The following is a 20,455-nucleotide window of genomic DNA, read 5'->3' as shown; positions in this document are numbered from 1 at the left end:
TCTGGCGCTGTGAGGCAGCAGTGCTAACCACTGTGCCACCGTGCCGCCCACTGTGTTGAAGGTGTTAGCCCCCTGTGTTCTCTGTCTATGCCATGATGCTTAGATTGATTCTAATCTAAAAAGTGTCTGGGGTGGGGCGAAAAGTGGCCGAGCAGAGGCTGATAGCTAAGTTCGGTACCCATAGGGAGGGCCTCAACCGGGACCTTGGGTTCATGTCACTTTACAGGTGGCCGTCATTGCACTATACACACACACACACACACAGATACTCCTACACACACACACACACACACACACACACAGGCAGTTACATCACACTAAATTTTAGCTATAAATTCGGTGCCTTAGATTTGTGTCCTCCACAATCACCTGATGAAGGAGCAGTGCTCCGAAAGCTACTGTGCTTCCAATTAAATCTGTTGGACTATAGATTTTTGATTGTTTGATTTTTAACTTTGTACACCCCATTCCAACACCGGCATCTCCAAGTAATGTATTAAAGTTGTATAATCTATTCTTAAAGATCAGGACATAATCCTAACATTTCTATTGACCACAAATCTCCAACTCACTGCAAGGAATGGCATCCAGTCAAAGTGAAGTGCTGTGACTGTTGATGCTGAAGTAGATAACACATCAAAAATGTATTCAGAATGCAATAAACTAATTGAGTAGCAATGGGACCAACTGATAATGTTCAGGAAGAAAGAATATGGTTCAGCAAAGGGATACTATCAATTATGGAATCTGATGTTTGTTCTGTTCCACAGATAAAGTAAGAAAGTTTCTTCAATCTTTGCTTCTCTCCCATTCTGAACTCATCTTAATTTCTCTTGTTTTATTTCAATCTTACTTAGGATTCTTTATCACTTTAACTTACTTTAATACAAATTTTGGTGCAAAATTAGAAAACCAAATCCTCTCTTGTCTTGAAGTATATATACCCATAGAGGCATTTCATTGCAACAATCTTTCAATGCAATATTATTGTAAAGCTGATATGTTGCTTAGTGATTTCCTGAATTCTTGTTTTTTTTGTGTGGGCTGTGGTGAGTCAATAACAGAGCTGCTCAATGCTTTATTCTTACACCCGTGCTTCAACTGTACTCGAATCAAATGAAAGAAATTGTTGCCACTTACTTCTGTAATAATGCACAGCCAATTGTATTCTTTAGTCTTCGAAGACCACTCATTTCCAGAATTTGCACCATATTTATAAAAGCTCTCGGTACCTGTTTTAATGAGTAATTAAAGGCAGAAAAATACACAAAGGACGAATAATACATTTTAGAACCATAATACACAGATTCTTCCAGCCTAATACTCTGATTGCCACACAACCCAAGGTCATGATCATCATCATCAGAATTGTGAAACTTAAATTATTGCATTCTTACTGGTTTCCAGCATGGCAGGGGCAAACTGCCCACAGCCCTGGAGATTATGGCAATGCAAGTGAATATCTAAACACTGCTTAAACATTATAAGAGTTTCTGACTCCGCAATCCTTTCAGGCAGTAAGTTCCAGACACCCACCACTCTCTGATTTCTACTCAACACCTACCCTCATACTTTCTACTTCTACTCTTAAATCTGGACCCACCATTCAGTGACCCATTTACTAATGAAAAGAAGTGCCTTCCTAGCCACCCTATCTGTGCCCTTCATAACTTATACACCTCTATCAAGTCCCCTCCAAGATGTTGCTGCTTCAAAGAAAACAGCCCCAATCTTTCCTCATAGCCCAGGTTGCATCTTGGTAAATCTCTGAATCTTCTCCAACAATCACATCCTTCTTATAATGTAGTGACCACAATATCACACAGTACTCCAGTTATGGCCCAACCAGCATTTTATACAGTTGCAGCATAATGTCCCGGCTTTTGTATTCTATGCCTTGGCTAAAAAAGGCAAGTATCCCATAACCACCTTATCTACCTAACCTCGAGAGTGTGGTGCTGGAAAAGCACAGCAAGTCAGGCAGCATCCGCAGAGCAGGGGAGTGAATGTTTCAGGCAAAAGCCCTTCACCTGGAATTCCTAATGAAGGGTATATGTCTGAAACATCGATTCTCCTGCTCCTTGGATGCTGCCTGACTTGCTGTGCTTTTCCAGCACCACACTTTCAACTCTGATCTCAAGCACCTGCAGTCCTCGCTTTCTCTTATCTACCTAACCTGCTACCTTCAGCGATCTGTGGAAATGCACACCAAGGTTCCTAAAGATTTTCAGTGCTTCCCAGGGTCCTGCTATTCATAGTGCAATCCTTTGCCTTGTTAGCTCTCCCTAAGGGCATTTCCTCACACTTTCTGGGTTGAATTCAATTTGCCACAGCTCTGCCCAGCTGACCAGCCTGTTGATGAACTCCTACAGTTTACAGCTAGCCTCCTCACTATTTACCATCCCACCAATTTTCATGTCACAGGCACATTCTTTATCATCGCTCCTCACATTTAAGTCTAAACCATTAACGTCCACCACAAACAGAATAGGCCCCAATGCTGTCTTGCAGAACCCCACCAGAAAGAAACTTTCAGTCGCAGAAACATCCTTCTACCATCACCCTTCACTTCTGGCCACTCTGCCAATTTTGGATACATTGTGCCAATTTGCCTAACATCCCATGGGCTCTTATTTTCATGACTAGTCTGCCTTGAAGGACTTATCAAAACCCTTGCTCAAGTCCACGTATATCACATCAAATGCATTACCCTCATCAACACTCCTGGTTACCTTCTCAGAGAACATTTGATAAAATTTGTGAAACACAACGTCCCACAACAAATCCATGATGACTATCCTGAATAATAATTGTCTCTCCAAGTGCAGATATATTCTGTTCTTGAGAATTCTTTCTAACAACATCCCCACCAATAAGGTTAAGCTAACTGGCCTATCATTTGCTGGTCTATCTCTTCCTCCCTTTTGTAATAATGGGCCAATGTTAGCATTCCTCCAGTCCCTGGACACCTCACCTGTGACAATTATTGTCAGGGTCCTTGAAATCTCCTCCCTTGCCTCCCTCAACAACCTGGCATATATCTCATCTGGGCCGACAGATTATCAAGATTGCTAAACTCGCCTGTACCTTCTGTCTCTATTTATGTTAATTTCTCCTAATATTTTACAGTTCTCCATCCTTTCGTCTATACCTGCATCAACCTTTTTCAATGTAGAGACTGACACAAAGTATTCAATGAAGACTATGTTCATGCCTCACAGGTCCACACAGATTACCTCAATGGCACCTAATGAGCCCACGATATACTCTTGCTCTTATTATATTTTTAAAAGCCTTTGGGGTTTCCCTTATTCTACCTGCAATGCTTTCTCATACACTTAGGTTTCCTAACTTCCTTCTTATACTCCTTTAGGGATTCTGATGTATTAAATCCTTGTTTTTTTTGCCATAACCTTCTTGATATCTTAATCCTAACCTCTATGCTCCTTGACAACCAGGGTTTTCCAGTCTAGGTCCTATCTTTAGCCATTACAGGAACATATTAACCCCGCACTCCTGGTCTTTGTTGTTATGAGTGCAGTGCACTGTTTGTAACCAAATTGATTTGAGATGCACTATGCGTACTAATTTGTTACAGTGTGATGTACTTGAACAAACTTTATAAATGAGAACATATTTTATTGGGGAAAAAAAACAAGCGGTGCAAGAAGAAATTGTACTACGAAAATGGTTTTACAGGGAGTAAACAATTGCTCAAGCACTCCAGAAATAGAATCAAACAAGATTTAATTGGCAAGAAAAATATTTATTTTGCTGGGACAAAACAAGGTCAAATGGAATTTAGCAACAAATTAAAGCTGTGTCTGCTTTTATTCAAGGAGATCTGACATCGAATTAGGAATGTAACATCTAATGTATATTAATAGTGACTGAAAAAAATATCTTTAGACTGGGTTTACTACGTTTTACTTTAGATAATCTACAACCAGTAATGTTTAGGAGGTGTTATCAAAAGCATTTTTCACTGCTATTTGAAGTGACTGGTGATGGCTGAAAAGAAGGCTTGAAGAGACAGCTTCAGTCAGCATTATCTCTGTACTGTCAGCATTATCTCCGGAGAGTTCTATCTGCCGAGAATCTATTAACATATTGGACACCAACATGGATTGGGAGCTGCATGCAATAGCCAGAGCACCTGCTCAAACCCTTCCTGGCATATGGACTAATGTCTGAAACGGCCTGGCTAAAAATATCTCACATTCTTTAGATAGTATGAGCAGAAACACAGTCAGTGGGGTGGGAGGGCTGGTGGCAGGATTAGAAGGAGATGCTCCATAACACAAGAATAGACGGTGGCACAGTGGTTAGCACTGCTGCCTCACAGCGCCTGAGACCCGGGTTCAATTCCCGCCTTAGGCGACTGACTGTGTGGAGTTTGCACGTTCTCCCCGTGTCTGCGTGGGTTTCCTCCGGGTGCTCCGGTTTCCTCCCACAGTCCAAAGATGTGCAGGTCAGGTGAATTGGCCATGCTAAATTGCCCATAGTGTTAGGTAAGGGGTAAATGTAGGGGTATGGGTGGGTTGCGCTTCGGCGGGTCGGTGTGGACTTGTTGGGCCGAAGGGCCTGTTTCCACACTGTAATGTAATGTAATCTAATCTAATCTAAATCATGAAAGAAGCCACGTAAACGTTTGAACAAGATTATCAAATAGTATTAGGTCCTGAATCATAAATTGCAAAGAACATTATGTTTGTGTTTCAGCTAAAGGGTACCAGTGGCACAGTGTCGTGGCATATTGGCATGTTTGTATGATTGTGATTTTCCCTCTGCCTATAAGTGCATCAAGAGGGTGAAATGTCAAAGAGGCTCATTCTTTCATGTCTGAATCACTTCAGAGAGAAGCAAAGACCTTGGATCAGCTCTCATTTCCCCTTTACCTGTTGGTGAAGTATATCCAGTGCCTCCTCAATATGTTTCACGTAACTATCTGCAGAATACACTTCCTGCAAAAACATAAAAGGAATTACTACCTTCCTGTTATGGGGATAAGAATGAATCTGGACCTGGAAATCAAGTTGTTACGGAAATATGTGCCCTCTGTTGCATTTTTTTCTTCAGAGATTCAACAGTTTGTTTAAATTGTTTTCTTTCAAGGAGATGTCACACTGAAGCCTCTATGTACAATATAAGTTCTATACTGAAAGTTACTGATAAAGAAGATTCCCCCTTCAATCTTCAAAGAGAAATATTTCAAATAAAATCTTTCCGTCCCCAGTCTTGGTCTGAAGTCTTATATCTGCTTGGCAAAGAGTTATAGGCAGAAAACTTCATGGATACAAATTTCTGGCACATATCACACGTCCACTTGCATTTAAATAATGCTGCTCACATTCTTTGCACATTTCAAAGTATTTTGCAGCCATCTAATTATTGTTGAAGTGTGGCTCCTATTGTTCTGTAGGCAAATATGGCAGGTAATTTGTGTCCAATATGATTCCATAGACAAAACTGTGATATGTGGCCAGTTAAATTATTTTTAATGCTATTAGTTGAAAGAATTCACTCATATTTGAAACAATCCTATATATGTTTTCTTGATATGACTTTATCAAGACCATACGACATAGGCGAAGTAGTAGGCCATTCAGCCCACCAAGGCTGCACCATGATTCGATGTGATCATGACTGATGTGTGATAAACCTCAATTCCACTTTCCTGCTTTTTCCCCATAACCCTCAGTTCACTTACTGATTAAAAATCTGTCTATCTCAACCATGAATTTTGGTAAAGAAATAGGCTAAAAGGTTGGTAAATGGGGTCCTCTGAGAAAAAGAACCAGAAAGGATTTCACCCACCTTAAGAGACCAAGACACATAAATAGAAAGCGGGACAGAACACCAGCACTTCACCAGAGGCTCATTGGTGATGTTACCTAGCATGGTGATGAAATGTCTGGAAACAAACCTGCCAGCTCAGTGAAAAAACTGACACTTGAACTTCAACGTGAGCTACAAATCTTCACAAAAATTGCAAATTCGATGTCCTGTTTAAAATATTAACGAGAATATGTCATTAAACAGGATATAAACATAATGGAGAGCCCTACCTTATTCTTACAGTACTCGCAGAGATCATTGGCTCCAATGAAAAGGGTGATTACTTTCCAGTCCTGCTTAAAATTGATTTCCTAAATGAACAAAGAAGAGTTTTATTTAAATTTTGATTTTCATTCCCAATGATGTTCCAGGTCTCCTCATTTTCATTCTTTCAGTGAAGAAACCAGTTTCTGGCTCCTTTCAGGTCCCAATCTGACCCACCATACAGAAACTTGATACTTCAGGCAGGGTATTCATGGAGGAGGTAGTGAGGTTGAGGAGGGAAAATACCTCTTGATCGAATAGACACCTCTTTTATAGGAGATCCTGTTGCTCTCTCTGAGGAGTCAGAGGCAGAATGGAGTCTGCCCAACTGCCTTCAGAGGTGCACCTCAGGCAGATAGGTGCGAAGGCATGTTGGACTTTCCTTAGATGTCTGGAACCAGTTGTCTTAAAGACTGTTGGACCTTCTAGCTCTCTCAAACCTATCCAGAACACAAAGCTCTCCTGTGTCTCATTACATCCCTGATGCCGTCTTCATGCATTATCATATGCCATAACTTCTCCATGCCCTCCCAAATCCCTCTCATATTCCTTATGTCCTCTTGGACCACCCTCATTCCCCCTCCATGAAGTTGTAACCTTTCTTTGATGAAGTGTTTCAATGGTCACATATTGATTTGGCCAAGATCAAAAGATGTGAAATAATGCAAAACTTCAGTTCTGAATTTGGGGTCTGATTGACACTTTTTACAAAAAAAGTCAGAAGAACACCAGCTTATTCAAAAGGAGTGTTTTGGGTTACTTTTTCATGAACATTTCAAACACTTGCCGCTTTTATTATATTGTTAACTGGTTTGCCACAAAGTGCACACATGACTCCCCAGATACTGAAGTAGTCCATGTCCAAATGCTGCAAAGCCGGACAAGGTCCAAGCTTGGGTTGATAAGTGACAAGTAACATTTCCATCACACACATGTCAGGCAATAACCATCTTCAACTAAAGACAATTGAACAACTGCCCCTTGACATCCAAATGGTATGACCATCATAAAGTTATAATGCAAAGAAAAGGCCCTTCGGCCCAACTTGATCATGCTGACCAGGTTTCTTAAACTAAACTAGTCCCGTTTGCCTGCCTTTGCCCATATCCTTCGAAACCTTTCCTATTCGTGTACCTGTCAAAATGTCTTTTAAATGTTGTAATTGTACCTGCCTCTACCACTTCAGCTTGTTCCATTTACACATCATCCTCTGTGTGAAAACGTTGCCTCTCAGGTCCCTTTTAAATCTTTTCCTTCTCATAGAGTCATAGAGATGTACAGCATGGAAACAGACCCTTCAGTCCAACCCGTCCATGCCGACCAGATATCCCAACCCAATCTAGTTCCACCTGCCAGCACCTGGCCCATATCCCTCCAAACCCTTCCTATTCATATACACATCCAAATGCCTCTTAAATGTTGCAATTATACCAGCCTCCACCACATCCTCTGGCAGCTCATTCCATACACGTACCACCCTCTGCGTGAAAAAGTTGCCCCTTAGGTCTCTTTTATATCTTCTCCCTCTCACCCTCAACCTATGCCCTCTAGTTCTGGACTTTCCCACCCCAGGGAAAAGATTTTGTCTATTTATCCTATCCATGCCCCTCATAATTTTGTAAACCTCTATAAGGTCACCCCTCAGCCTCCGACGCTCCAGGGAAAACAGCCCCAGCCTGTTCAGCCTCTCCCTGTAGCTCAGATCCTTGTAAATCTTTTCTGAACCCTTTCAAAGTTTCACAACATCTTTCCGATAGGAAGGAGACCAGAACTGCACGCAATATTCCAACAGTGGCCTAACCAATGTCCTGTACAGCTGCAACATGACCTCCCAACTCCTGTACTCAATACTCTGACCAATAAAGGAAAGCATACCAAACGCCTTCTTCACTATCCTATCTACCTGCGATTCCACTTTCAAGAAGCTATGAACCTGCACTCCAAGGTCTCTTTGTTCAGCAACACTTCCTAGGACCTTACCATTAAGTGTATACGTCCTGCCAAGAATTGCTTTCCCAAAATGCAGCATTTATCTGAATTAAACTCCATCTGCCACTTCTCAGCTCATTGGCCCATCTGGTCCAGATCCTGTTGTAATCGGAGGTAACCCTCTTCGCTGTCCACTACACCTCCAATTTTGGTGTCATCTGCAAACTTACTCACCTAGCTTTGGAATCCCCTACCCTGGGGAAAAAATTTTTGCTATTCACCTCATCTGTGCATCAGGTGATTTTATAAACCTCTACAAGATCACCCTCAGCCTCTTATGGCTCCAGGGAAAAGAATCCCAATCTCTCTGTATAACTCAAGCCCTCCAGTCTCACTGAATCCTTCAGTGTCACCATTCGCCATAAGGTGAATTGACTCATCCAGTGAACTGTGAACCACACATCCTTGAAAAAATAGCTGGAGTCCACAAAAATTGGAAAGAGGTAGAAGATATCTATGTCCAGGATAGAGCCAGCCTAGTTAGGAGGGCAGGGCATGGTTAGCAAGCTGGCAGAAATTGACAGAAACCTCTTTAATGAGATGTGGGCATTGTCTGCTAGACCAGTTGTTGTTACTCATCCCTAATTGCCCCTGAACTTGCTAGGGCTATTTTAGAGCCAGTTAAGAGCCTCATTGCCACGGGTCTGATGTCACATGTCTGCCAGACCAGGTAGGGAGAGCAGATATCCTTCTCCAAGGACATTAATGATCCAGAAGGGATTTTACAACAATGAGTGTAAGTCGCTCTGTCACTTTCACTGGAATTGGCTTCATACTCCAGATGCAGTAATGACACTCAAATCCATTGGCAGCCATGACCCCTTAGCATCAGTTTGGATTACTAGACATTACTGCAATGCCACCTTTTCCACTGGTTAGAATCAGGACATACCCGGTCATTTGGAAAGCTTCTTCAGTCTCCCAGACTCTGAAAACCTGAGCCTACATGACCAGCCTTTTTTTATGAGAATCACCAGCAATAAGCTGTTCTTGGGAGGACGGATAGGGGCTGGGGTCACAACGTAACTCAAATCAGTTAGCACTGTATGACAAGGAGCATTTAAACGTTGCCAACAGAACTGGGTAATTCATTGATGGGGAAGAGACTGGAGAGCTTTGGGAAAGGGCAGGATTGCTGAACTTCCTCAGACACAGACACGATGGATTGATCCTTCTGTGCAAGGTCTGTGCATATTTCTAAAAGTGTATCATACTGGCAGTTTCTGAATGCGAACGACCAGAACAGACATCCATACTGTGGTCCATGCTAGATGACAATCTGGGATTAGGGAAAGGTCTGATTGTTTAAGCCTGGTTCTCTTTGTTTGCCTTCCCAATGTTCCAGGGTATCTTGGAGCTCTGTTTGGTATTGGAACCAGTTACAGTCCTAAAGGTGATAGCAGCTAACAGCAAAAAATATATTCTCAAAAAAGATACTTACTGAACTGTTCTTCATGAGCTGTACCAAGATACGAGCCTGCTTTGGCATATCACTGCAAAAAGGGATAAAAAGAAGTTATAAAATCACCATTTTAAAATGCATTGTCATCAGTCTGTATTTTTGGCCATCCTTTGAGCTAGTTGGGTTGATAGCTGCTACGGGTGGCATTACTGAGACAGGACATTTATATTTTAATTTCAAATTTTATTTTAAAAACTCTCATCCTGATTGACCAACTCATGTGTGATCTCCCTATCTCTGGATGTCTTCTAGCACCTTAATGCTGAAATATTTACACTTATCTAATTCCAGCCTCTTACACATCCCTGGCCATCATCTCCTCGCCATCATTTGCTGTTGTCGGAGCTCTGGAACTCCCCCCCCCCCTTTAACTCTCTAACCTCACTTTCCTCCTTTAAAGGATAGTTTGGAAACAGAGGGCAAGAGTGTGGCAATCGTTAAGTAAGACCTACACATTTCTGACAGGAGATACCTTTGGAAACGTGGAGTCATACTTTAATTACGACAGTCCCTGGTATTGCAGGATAGTCAGGAGAGAACCAGAAACATCTCCTTGCTCACAGCAATAGGTGCCAATAGTGGTCTTCATATGCTGGTTGGAACTGGGCATTGAGCATTCTGCCTGTCACGGAAGGAATGCTGCACATTGCACAATGAATGAGACACAAACCATCAGGGTTTGTCTTTTAGTAAATGTGGTTTTGGGCATGTATGGTGAGAGCACTGCCTGCTTAACTCCCAGCATGGGCCAAAACTGAAGCCACCCAATAAGTGAGTACTCACTGGGACATTGACCCTGGAACAGCCACATTGAAATTACTCATATGTTTTCCAATCCCAGTGGCAAAACCGTAGATATTTGGATTAAATTTTTTCAATATATCTGAAAAAAGAAAGAAATAAACATGAGAAAATTGAGAGAGTAGATGAGAAATTTAGTTTCAGCAAAGCAGTGCCTTAGCACTTTGTTATAATTCTGCTGTCATTATTCCCTTATGTGGACTCAGACTGGATAGAAGAACTATGGGTAAAATGGTCAACCTGTGTGAATTGTTCTGAGCCTGCAAAAAGCAGGAACTGGGCTCCAAGAACGGAATTCACTGAACTGCAGAAACTTCAGCATGAGGATATGACATAACAATGGGAGCAAGAATTAGTCTTGGAAACATCTGGAGGCCATAGGTGTATGTGGCAACGTGTCAACTGAAGATGCATCGGAGTGGATCTTGGAAAGAGGATGTAAATCCACAGCCAAAATATCAATCAACAATGAGAAGCTGGGACTAACACTCATGGAAGTAGCCCTGGGTCAGGGGTCCAGAGTTGGAACCTTGCATCCAAAACAGATCACCTTGTGTCTTAGTGAGTAGTATTTGAGCAATATGTTTTATACACAAAATAGCAACAATGTAGGACATCAGGAGCAAGTTACTAGGAAAACTGACAGGGTATTATTGTGTATTGTGAGGGGAATTGTTCACACATTCCTCTTTATTTAAGGAAGAAAGCACATGCAGTGGAAGCAGTTCAGACAAAGTTTGCTGCACTAATTGTTGAAATGGGTGGGTTCCTTTATGAGGAAAGGTTGGATAGACTAGGCTTGTATCTCCTGGAGTTTAAAAGTGTAAAAGGGTAACTTTTTTGATGAGACATAAAAGACTTACTAGGAAGAGTGGTCACAATCTCAAGTGATTTATCCCCACCAATGCTACAAAAAAAAAGAGAGAAAGAAATTAATGTTGGTATTATCAGCCAAAGAGTCTTTGCAAATTTGAATCCAATCAGATGGATCTGGTTTGAAATTTAAAATTGTTGACTTTATTTGAGAAACTGCTGCACTCTTTGGCCAGAATTGCCCGGTCATGGGGAGGTTGTTAGTGGTGGGACAGGAAGTGACACAGACGGGTGGACTGATTAACCGCAGCCAATCAATTCAGTCTATGCAGCTAAGGAAGGAGCAAGTCAAGTGGTGGGGCTGGTAATGGAGACAAACCTCCTCCTTCCCCCCCCCCCCGCCCCCATCCAATCCCAGCCCAGCCCACCATTACCCTCAGGCTGCCAATATCCAGGGCAGCATCGTTCTTGCCATCTACTGACTTCTTTTTTAGATTTAGATTACTTACAGTGTGGAAACAGGCCCTTCAGCCCAACAAGTCCACACTGACTCTCTGAAGAGCAACTCACCCAGGCCCATTCCCCTACACCTAACACTACGGGCAATTTAGCATGGCCAATTTACCTAACCTGCACATTTTTGGACTGTGGGAGGAAACCGGAGCACCCGGAGGAAACCCACACAGACACAGAGAGAATGTGCAAACTCCACACAGACAGTTGCCTGAGGCGGGAATTGAACCCAGGTCTCTGGCACTGTGAGGCAGCAGTGCGAACCACTGCGCCACCATGCCGTCCACAGTGAGGAATGGCACCTCGGACCACATCTCCATCTGAGCGACTGGCCCCACCATCCAGCAGCCTCTCAGAGGATGCTGCCCGGGGAAGGTAGGTACTCCTAGTTCCTGGGGATGGCAGTGAGGCACCCATTCCAAAAGCCGGCTGGGGTGCAGGAAGATGATGAATGGGCCGCTGCTTGTTATGCAAAGAAGGTACAGGTACACAATCCTTTTTCCGAAATCTGAAAAGCTATGAAATTTGAAGATTTTTCGTGGACTGTGGAGTGTTAGTCATGTCTGCCTAACAAGGTTTGTTTGGCAGGTGAAGTCCACATCCACACGATCCACGTGGCGGCGTGGCCCAGCACTAGCAGGCGTCAACTGTCTATTTTCTCCAATGTGTTTAATTTTGGTCTGAAAATGCCAAAAAGAGCTGCAGATACACTTATGCAAAACAATAATAAACAAAGGAAGCATCTGACGTTATCAATAACGCAGAAAATGGAGTTATTGCAGAAGCCTTGATCGTGGTATGTCTGTGTGGCATCTTACTGAAGAATATGGTGTCAGAACTACCACTGTATATGATTAAAAAAAAAAGAAAGACAAGTTATTGAAGTTTTATGGTAACAGTGATGTCCATAAACTAATGAAAAATAGGAAAAATCTGCATAGGGCAAAAAGTGAAGATCTTAGCCATGTGTTGATGGGATGGATTCGACAAGGAAGAAGTGAATGTATGCCACTGACAGGTTTGTTGGTCGTGAAACAAGCCAGAATATATCAAAGAATGGGACATTGAAGACAAGTGTCAATATTCAGAAGATTGATTGCAGAAATTAAAGAAGTGTAATGGTGTAAAATATCTGAAAATCTGTGGTGAAAAGGCTTCTGCTGACCATGAAGCAGCTGAAAATTATATTGACAAATTTGCCATGATAATGGATGTAGGTTTGCTCGTTGAGCTGAAAGGTTCGTTTACAGACATTTCACCACCATACTAGGTAACATCTTCAGTGAGCCTCCAAATGAAGCATTAGTGGTGTAGCCCACTTTCTGCTTATATGTTTGAGTTTCCGTGAGTTGGTGATGTCATTTCCTGTGACGACATCATTTCCTATGGCAATGTCATTTCCTATTCTATTTCTCAGAGTGGTAAATGGGATTCAAGTCAATGTGTTTTTTGATAGAGTTCTGGTTGGAATGCAGTGCTTCTAGGAATTCTTTTGTGTGCGTCTGTTTGGCTTGTCCTAGGATGGATGTGTTGTCCTAGTCGAAGTGATGTCCTTCTTTATTTGTATGTAAGGATACTAGTGAGAGTGGGTCATGTTGGTTTTTGGCTAGTTGATGTTCATGTATCCTGGTGGCTAGTTTTCTGCCTGTTTGTCCAATGTAGTGTTACAGTCTTGGAAGGCATTTTGCAAATGATATTAGTTTTGCTTGTGGTCTGTATAATTTCATTAGCTGTTGTTTTAGTGTGTTGGTGGGTTTGTGGACTACCATGATGCCAAGAAGACTTAGTAGCCCGCATTGACTTGGATCCCATTTACAACCCCCTGAGAAATAGAATAGGAAATAACATCACCAACCCACCGAAATTCAAACATATAAATAGAAGGCAGATACACCACCAGTGCTTCATTCGGAGGCTTATTGAAGATGTTACCTAGTAGGTGACGAAACATCTGAAAATGAACCTTCCAGTTCAGCAAGCAAACCCACATTCAGAACCTCAACCTACAAATCTTTTCAAAACTCATTGCCAAGATAATGTCCAATGAAAGCCTTAATCCTGAACAAATATACAGTGCTGATGAAACAGCTCTCCACTGGCACTGCATCTCTAGAAAAACATTAACAACGGCTGATGAGAGAGAGCACCAAGAGGTTTTAAGGATATCAAGGACAGGTTAACTATTCTTGGGTGTGCCAATGCTGCAGGCACACACAAGGTGAAGTTGGCGGTGATTGGAGATGTCTTAAAGGTGTACACAATTTACCTGTGAATTATTATGCAAACAAGAAAGCATGGGTAACTGGAGAAATGTTTTTCCACTGGTTGAGTAACTTCATACCTCATACCAGCGGCACGAGCTCATTGCAGGCAAGCTGGACTGGAAGAAAACTATAAAATTTTATTGTTCCTGGGCAATGCTCTGCACATCCCCCTGCTGAACTTCTTGTGAAAAGTAATGTTTTCGGCTTTTACTTGTCCCCTAATGTGACATCAGTGTTAAAGCCTTGTGACCAAAGAATTTTATGCTCCATGAAGAATAATATAAGGAAAATCAACATTAACAAATGCTTGGCATGGACTGTAGCCTACAACGATGTTGATTTAAATGAACCTACAAATGAAGTCTTTGAAGGATTTCCTGTCTTTGAAGAGAAAAAGATGATAGCAAACCTTGTAACTTACACACAAAGTTTATCAGACAAAAGTGTAAATTACAGAAAGCTGACATAGAAGGAATGCTGAACATTGGCAATAACGCACCTGCCATGCATTCCTTGAGTAATGGGAAAGTTGCTGAAGTGGTGTTAAATACAGGTAAGCATGAGGATAATGGTGATGATGACTTTGTGAACACAATCAGAAAAAATTCCCATAGACGATATGGTTAAAATGTGTGATTAGTTAATTGCTGGCCTTAAACAATGTTCATTTATCAGTGACCAAGAGATTATGGCAATTTACTCAATTAAAGAGAAATTGCTTAGACAGAAATCTAGGTTAATGAGACAGATGACACTTGAAGAAGTCTTTAAAAATGCCGTGTGCCATAGTGCTGAAGCTGTGTATGTTTAAGTTTTACCAAATGCTTTTCTTGGAATGTTTTTTCTGGAAATAAAATGTCCTCAAACATTTATGGTCTATGTATTTCATTTATCAGTATATTATTCTATGAATAAACTGTAGTAGTATTTCTAGTCTTTATTTATCCCACTTAGTGTGAGTATTCATACGTTTTTGCTGCAATATTGATGTTTGATTAAGAGATGCTGCCCTGGGCCCTACGGGGGAAAAATTCAGAATTCCAAAAAACAACTGGCCCCAATGATTTTGGATAAAGGATTGTGGACCTGTAATTACTTGGGAGGATGATTCTAATTTCATTGAGGTATTTGATTTATCAAGTAATCTCTACTTTGTGCCTAGGTTTACTGAGAAGGAGTCATAGAGTCATACAGATGGAAACAACCATTTGCTCCAACCAATTTATACCAAACATAATCCCAAATTAAACTAGTCCCACTTCCCTGTTCTTAGACCATATCCCTCTAAACATTTCTTATTCACATACTCCTCATCCAAGTCTCTTTTAGATGTTGTAACTTGTATCCTTATCCACCATTTCCTCTGGAATTTCATTTCACACACGAATCACTCTCTGTGTAAAAGAGTTGCGCCTTGTCCTTTTAAAATCTTTTTCCACTCACCTTAAAAATATGCCCCCGGTCTTGAAATCCCCCAGTTTAGGGAAAAGACACCTGCCATTCACTTTATCTACACCCGTCATGATTTTATAAACCTTTATAAGGTCACCCCTCAACCTCCTACGCTCCAGTGAAAAAAATCCCAGCCTATCCAGCCTCTCCTAATAAAACAGTATTTTCCCGCATTTGAGAGGGTAGATGGATAAAGGAACTGTTTGGACCTTTATATACAGTGTTTTGATAGGTTCAGCTATGACCATGCACGCCAATTTGTCAGGAAAACAATCTGCGGATTATGAAGCTGTGGTAAGTGTTGTGGTGCAGTCCTGGCAGAGTGATACTCATCAAAGTATTGGGTAATGTAAGTGTGTCAGTGCAGAGGGACGTCACACAGGAACTTGGGTTTTACTTTGAAGATGTGTAGGCATGAGAGCCACTTAGGACAGTTGGGTTATGAAATACTCACTGGGGAGGGCTGAGGAGCAGTCACAGACTCACAGGCTTCTAAAGTGGCCAGACACCAATTGGGAGTCATTTTGTTTGTCTGCAGGGGAAACAGCACATAATTGGTGGAAGCAATCCAAGACAGGAGGATGAGTTTCAGGCACCAGATTCCTTACCAGGCTGGAAGAGGAGGTAGCCACGGAATGGATCAGCGAGCCCAGAGACAGATGGAGAGTCCAGAGAGACCGCTGATGGAGAGACTAGAGTTGCTCAATCATCGTGCAGCAACCTCCAGACTATTAACAATGGATGTGCAGTTAGCTCAGTTTGCAATGTAGTGTGACACCAACAGCAGAGGTTCAATTCCTATACCAGCTGAGATCACTACAAAGGACCTGCTGTCTCAACCTTCTCTGGACCTGAGGCATGGTGACCCTCAGTTAAATTCATTGCCAGTCATCTCGAAATCGTGGATGCGTTGGTGATTATTTTCCAGAGTTTGATAGATTCGGGGTCGGTTCCTGAGGATTGGAGGGTGGCTAATGTTATACTACTTTTTAAGAAAGGTGGGAGAGAGAAAGCAGGAAATTATAAACCAGTTAGTCTGACCTCAGTGGTGGGAAAGATGCTGAAGTCTATTATAAAGGATGAAATTACGGCACATCTGGATAGTAGTAAAAGGATAGGACAGAGTCAGCATGGATTTATGAAGGGGAAATCATGCTTGACTAATCTTCTTGAATTTTTTGAGGATGTAACTCTGAAGATGGATGAGGGAGATCCAGTAGATGTAGTGTACCTGGACTTTCAGAAAGCTTTTGATAAAGTCCCACACAGGAGGTTAGTGAGTAAAATTAGGGCGCATGGTATTGGGGGCAAAGTACTAGATTGGATTGAAAATTGATTGGCTGATAGGAAACAAAGGGTAGTAATAAATGGCTCCATTTCGGAATGGCAGGCAGTGACCAGTGGGGTACCACAGGGATCCGTGCTGGGACCGCAGCTTTTTACAATATATGTTAATGATATAGAAGATGGTATCAGCAATAACATTAGCAAATTTGCTGATGATACAAAGCTGGGTGGCAGGGTGAAATGTTTCTGCTGATGGGTGAGTGCCGAACCAGAGGACACAGCTTAAAAATACGGGGTAGACCATTTAGGACAGAGATGAGGAGAAACATCTTCACCCAGAGAGTGGTGGCTGTGTGGAATGCTCTGCCCCAGAGGGCAGTGGAGGCCCAGTCTCTGGATTCATTTAAGAAAGAGTTGGATAGAGCTCTCAAAGATAGTGGAATCAAGGGTTATGGAGATAAGGCAGGAACAGGATACTGATTAGGAATGATCAACCATGATCATGTTGAATGGCGGTGCAGGCTTGAAGGGCTGAATGGCCGACTCCTGCACCTATTGTCTATTGTCTATCTCTCTCCCACATGAGAAAGCAGCTCTCTGGAACTGTGCTTTTTTTTTACAAGAAGTAAAGCCATTGTTTGAAAAAGAACTTATGCATCAGCTCATTTTTTTTAAATAATAAAATCTCAAAGAAGAAGAGCTGGATAATCTCAGCAAGTCAGGTATCATATGAGGAGAGACACAGAGTTAACCATTTCAAGCCGATCACCTTTGTCAAAACATTTTCAAATTTTCTTTTTCTTATTACAGATTTCCATAAATTTCAGTATCTTGTTTTTAGACTAACTCATTTTGTTCTCCTCTGCAGGCTCTTGCAGCAAATCAAAAATGGAAATAAAGAGATTGCTTTCAGTCCAGCTTCACGTCCACCTCTAGCGCCGCCTGTCCGGAGGATGATTCCCTATAGTATAGAAACAGGCCCTTCGGCCCAACAACCAATCCTCCGAAAAGTAACCCACGCAGATCCATTCCCTACCCTATATTTACCCCTGACTAATGTATCTAACACTATGGTTAATTTAGCATGGACAATTTACCTGACCTGCACACTGTTGATTGTGGGAGGAAACTGGACCACCCAGAGGAAACCTACACAGACACGGGGAGAATGTGCAAACCCCACACAGACAGTTGCCTAAGATGGGAATCGAACCTGGGTCCCTGGTGCTGTGAGCCACAGTGCCACCCCACTAATACAATCATTATCTTTAGAAGGCATCTGGATGCGTATATGAATAGTAAGGAGTTAGAGGAATATGGGCAAAGTGCTTGCAAATGGGACTAGATTAGGATATCTGGTCGGCATGGACAACTTGGACCGAAGGTTCTGTTTCCATGCTGTGCATCTCCATGACTCTATGACTATTTATTTCAAAAGCCAGAGAAACTATACTCCTGCCTCAGCTCCTTAGGTTTATGATAAAAGCTTCCAGTGGATGCACTGTGGTTGTGTTCCCCTGCAGCTGACACCAGCGCAGAGACACTCACCTCAGTAGGTACTCACTGTAGATTAAGCTTGGGATCACAATCTGGTGAACACATCACTGACACATTCCCAGTGATGTTAGAATGTGCAGCAACTAAAGTCCCTGACAGTTGGCGGATCTCAGGAGACCATGTACCTGCTGAGAATTTGTCTAGAAATCTGCAGGTTATTAGAACTGAGAAAGTTTTGATTATTAGATTTGGAAGACGTTTGTGTCAGCAGAGTTAGAAAGCACTCATTGAACTGTCTCCACCATGCATAGCAAGGAATTGTAATGAATCTGTTAAAGAGAAACTTAAGGAGCTGAGACAGGAGTATAATTTTTCTGGTTTTTGAGTTTTTGTAATGAATTGTCTTGGAGTCACAGAGATGCACAGCTTGGAAACAGACTCTTCGGTCCAAGTCGTCCATGCCAACCAGATATCCTAACCTAATCTAGTCCCGTTTGCCAGCACTTGGCTCATATCATTCTAACCCCTTCCTATTCATATACCCATCCAGATGCCTTTTAAATATTGTGATTGTACCAGCTTCCATCACTTCCTCTGGCAGCTCATTCCTTACATGCATCACCCTTTGCATGAAAAAGTTGCCTTTTAGGTCTATTTTAAACTTTTTCCCATCTCACCCTAAACTGTGCTTTCTAGTTCTGGACTCTCCCACCCCAGGGAAAAGACCTTGTCTATTTACCCTATCCATGCCCCTCATGATTTTATAAACGTCTCAGGTCATCCCTCAGTCTCTGATGCTCCAGTGAAAGTAGCTCCAGTCTATTCAGCCTCTCCCTATAGTTCAAACCCTCCAGCAACATCCTTGTAAATCTTTTCTGAACCCTTTCAAGTTTAACAACATCTTTCTAATAGCAGGGAGACCAGAATTGCACATAGAATTCCAATAATGGCCTAACAATGTCCTCTACAGCCGTAACATGACCTCCCGACTCTTGTACTCAGTGCTGTGACCAATAAAGGAAAGCATACCAAATGCCTTCTTCACTATCCTATCTACCTGTGACTCCACTTTCAAGGAGCTATGAACCTGCACACCAAGGTCTTTTTGTTCAGCAACACTCCCCAGGACTTTACCATTAAGTGTGTAAGTCCTGTCTTGATTTGTCTTTCCAAAATGCAGCACTTCACATTTATCTGAATTAAACTCCACCTGCCATTCCTTGGCCCATTGGCCCATCTAATCAAGATCCCGTTGTAATCTGAGATAACTTTCTCCGCTGTCCAGTACACCTTCAATTTTGGTGTCATCTGCAAACTTACTAACTATACATCCTATGTATGGTGTGGGGAAGCAAGTCAAAATTTTGTATCTATGAATTTTGAGATTTTTCTCACTGTCTTCAATATTTAGACAACTTAATTTTAAAAAAGTTTGTTTAATAACTTTGTGTTCTGCTGCTAAAGAAAATCCAAGTCCCGTGTGACTATGTGTCAGTGACAATTTACCCATTAACTAAAAGCATTAACAAAAAAAGTATGTATGATGCATCAAGCTAGGATTTGTTTTGGGATCTATCTTGTTCAGCAGTACCATCAGCTACAACCATAAGAATCCCCATGACAGTCTGGAGGGCTGTTACCTTGTCCCTCATTACTTCCCTACCTCAACCCACTCAGCAGGCACTGGCCTTTAGCATATCCTCTCCTGTCTCTTAACCTTGCTGAGATCTCAGTTGAAAGACCCCCCCAATAATGCTGCTGTGAACAGAGGATGAAAATAAGGATTGCATAATACCTGAACATGGCTTTCATCAATTTAATTCATGATTACCATTTGTGTTTTTAGCTGGCCAACTCAGCATTCCACCCACCCAAAACACCCTCCTCCTGCTCCCGGAGCAATGCATTTTCTCAAAGACATTTGAAAAATGCTTGTCATATTGCAGACATGCCCCCACCAATTTATACCCTCTTTCTGATGACCCACCAACATCTCCCAGCTCCTCTGCTTGGTGCTCTCCCATTCTTTGTGTTCATACAGGATGCTGCCAGATAGTCACTGAATTTACCTCCACATCCAGCATTTAAAAACAATGTTGGAATTAATAGTTCAACATATCCTCAGTGCTTCAGAGTTCTGATCCATCATCATGACAGCAGGTCTCTGCATCTTTTCCTTCCCCCACATCCTACCATGCTTCCCTCACTGCCTCGGACAGCCATGCCCCTTAATCAGGAGCTATCCTTCCTCCTGTGCACACTGCCAGCCTGGCTG

General features: G+C 42.0%; 1 protein-coding gene across 2 annotated transcripts in view; it reads right to left on the bottom strand.

The window, feature by feature from the left end:
• Positions 1-20,455, bottom strand: part of plb1 (phospholipase B1) — a 169,196-nt gene that overhangs the window by 22,298 nt on the left and 126,443 nt on the right. For both annotated transcript variants that reach the window (XM_043687220.2, XM_043687221.2), the window contains exons 48-53: positions 11,218-11,261; positions 10,337-10,436; positions 9,533-9,584; positions 6,069-6,149; positions 4,899-4,964; positions 1,141-1,232 (exon numbers count right to left, since the gene is read on the bottom strand). In XM_043687220.2, coding sequence (XP_043543155.2) covers positions 1,141-1,232; positions 4,899-4,964; positions 6,069-6,149; positions 9,533-9,584; positions 10,337-10,436; positions 11,218-11,261 — 435 coding nt within the window. The remainder of the gene's footprint in view (positions 1-1,140; positions 1,233-4,898; positions 4,965-6,068; positions 6,150-9,532; positions 9,585-10,336; positions 10,437-11,217; positions 11,262-20,455) is intronic.

Source organism: Chiloscyllium plagiosum, unplaced genomic scaffold, assembly GCF_037043375.1.
Source record: "Chiloscyllium plagiosum isolate Xiang-an unplaced genomic scaffold, Cpla_swu_hap1 HiC_scaffold_3, whole genome shotgun sequence".
Taxonomy (NCBI): domain Eukaryota; kingdom Metazoa; phylum Chordata; class Chondrichthyes; order Orectolobiformes; family Hemiscylliidae; genus Chiloscyllium; species Chiloscyllium plagiosum.
Note: the sequence above shows the minus strand (reverse complement) of the source record. Positions and strands in the feature narration are given on the sequence as shown.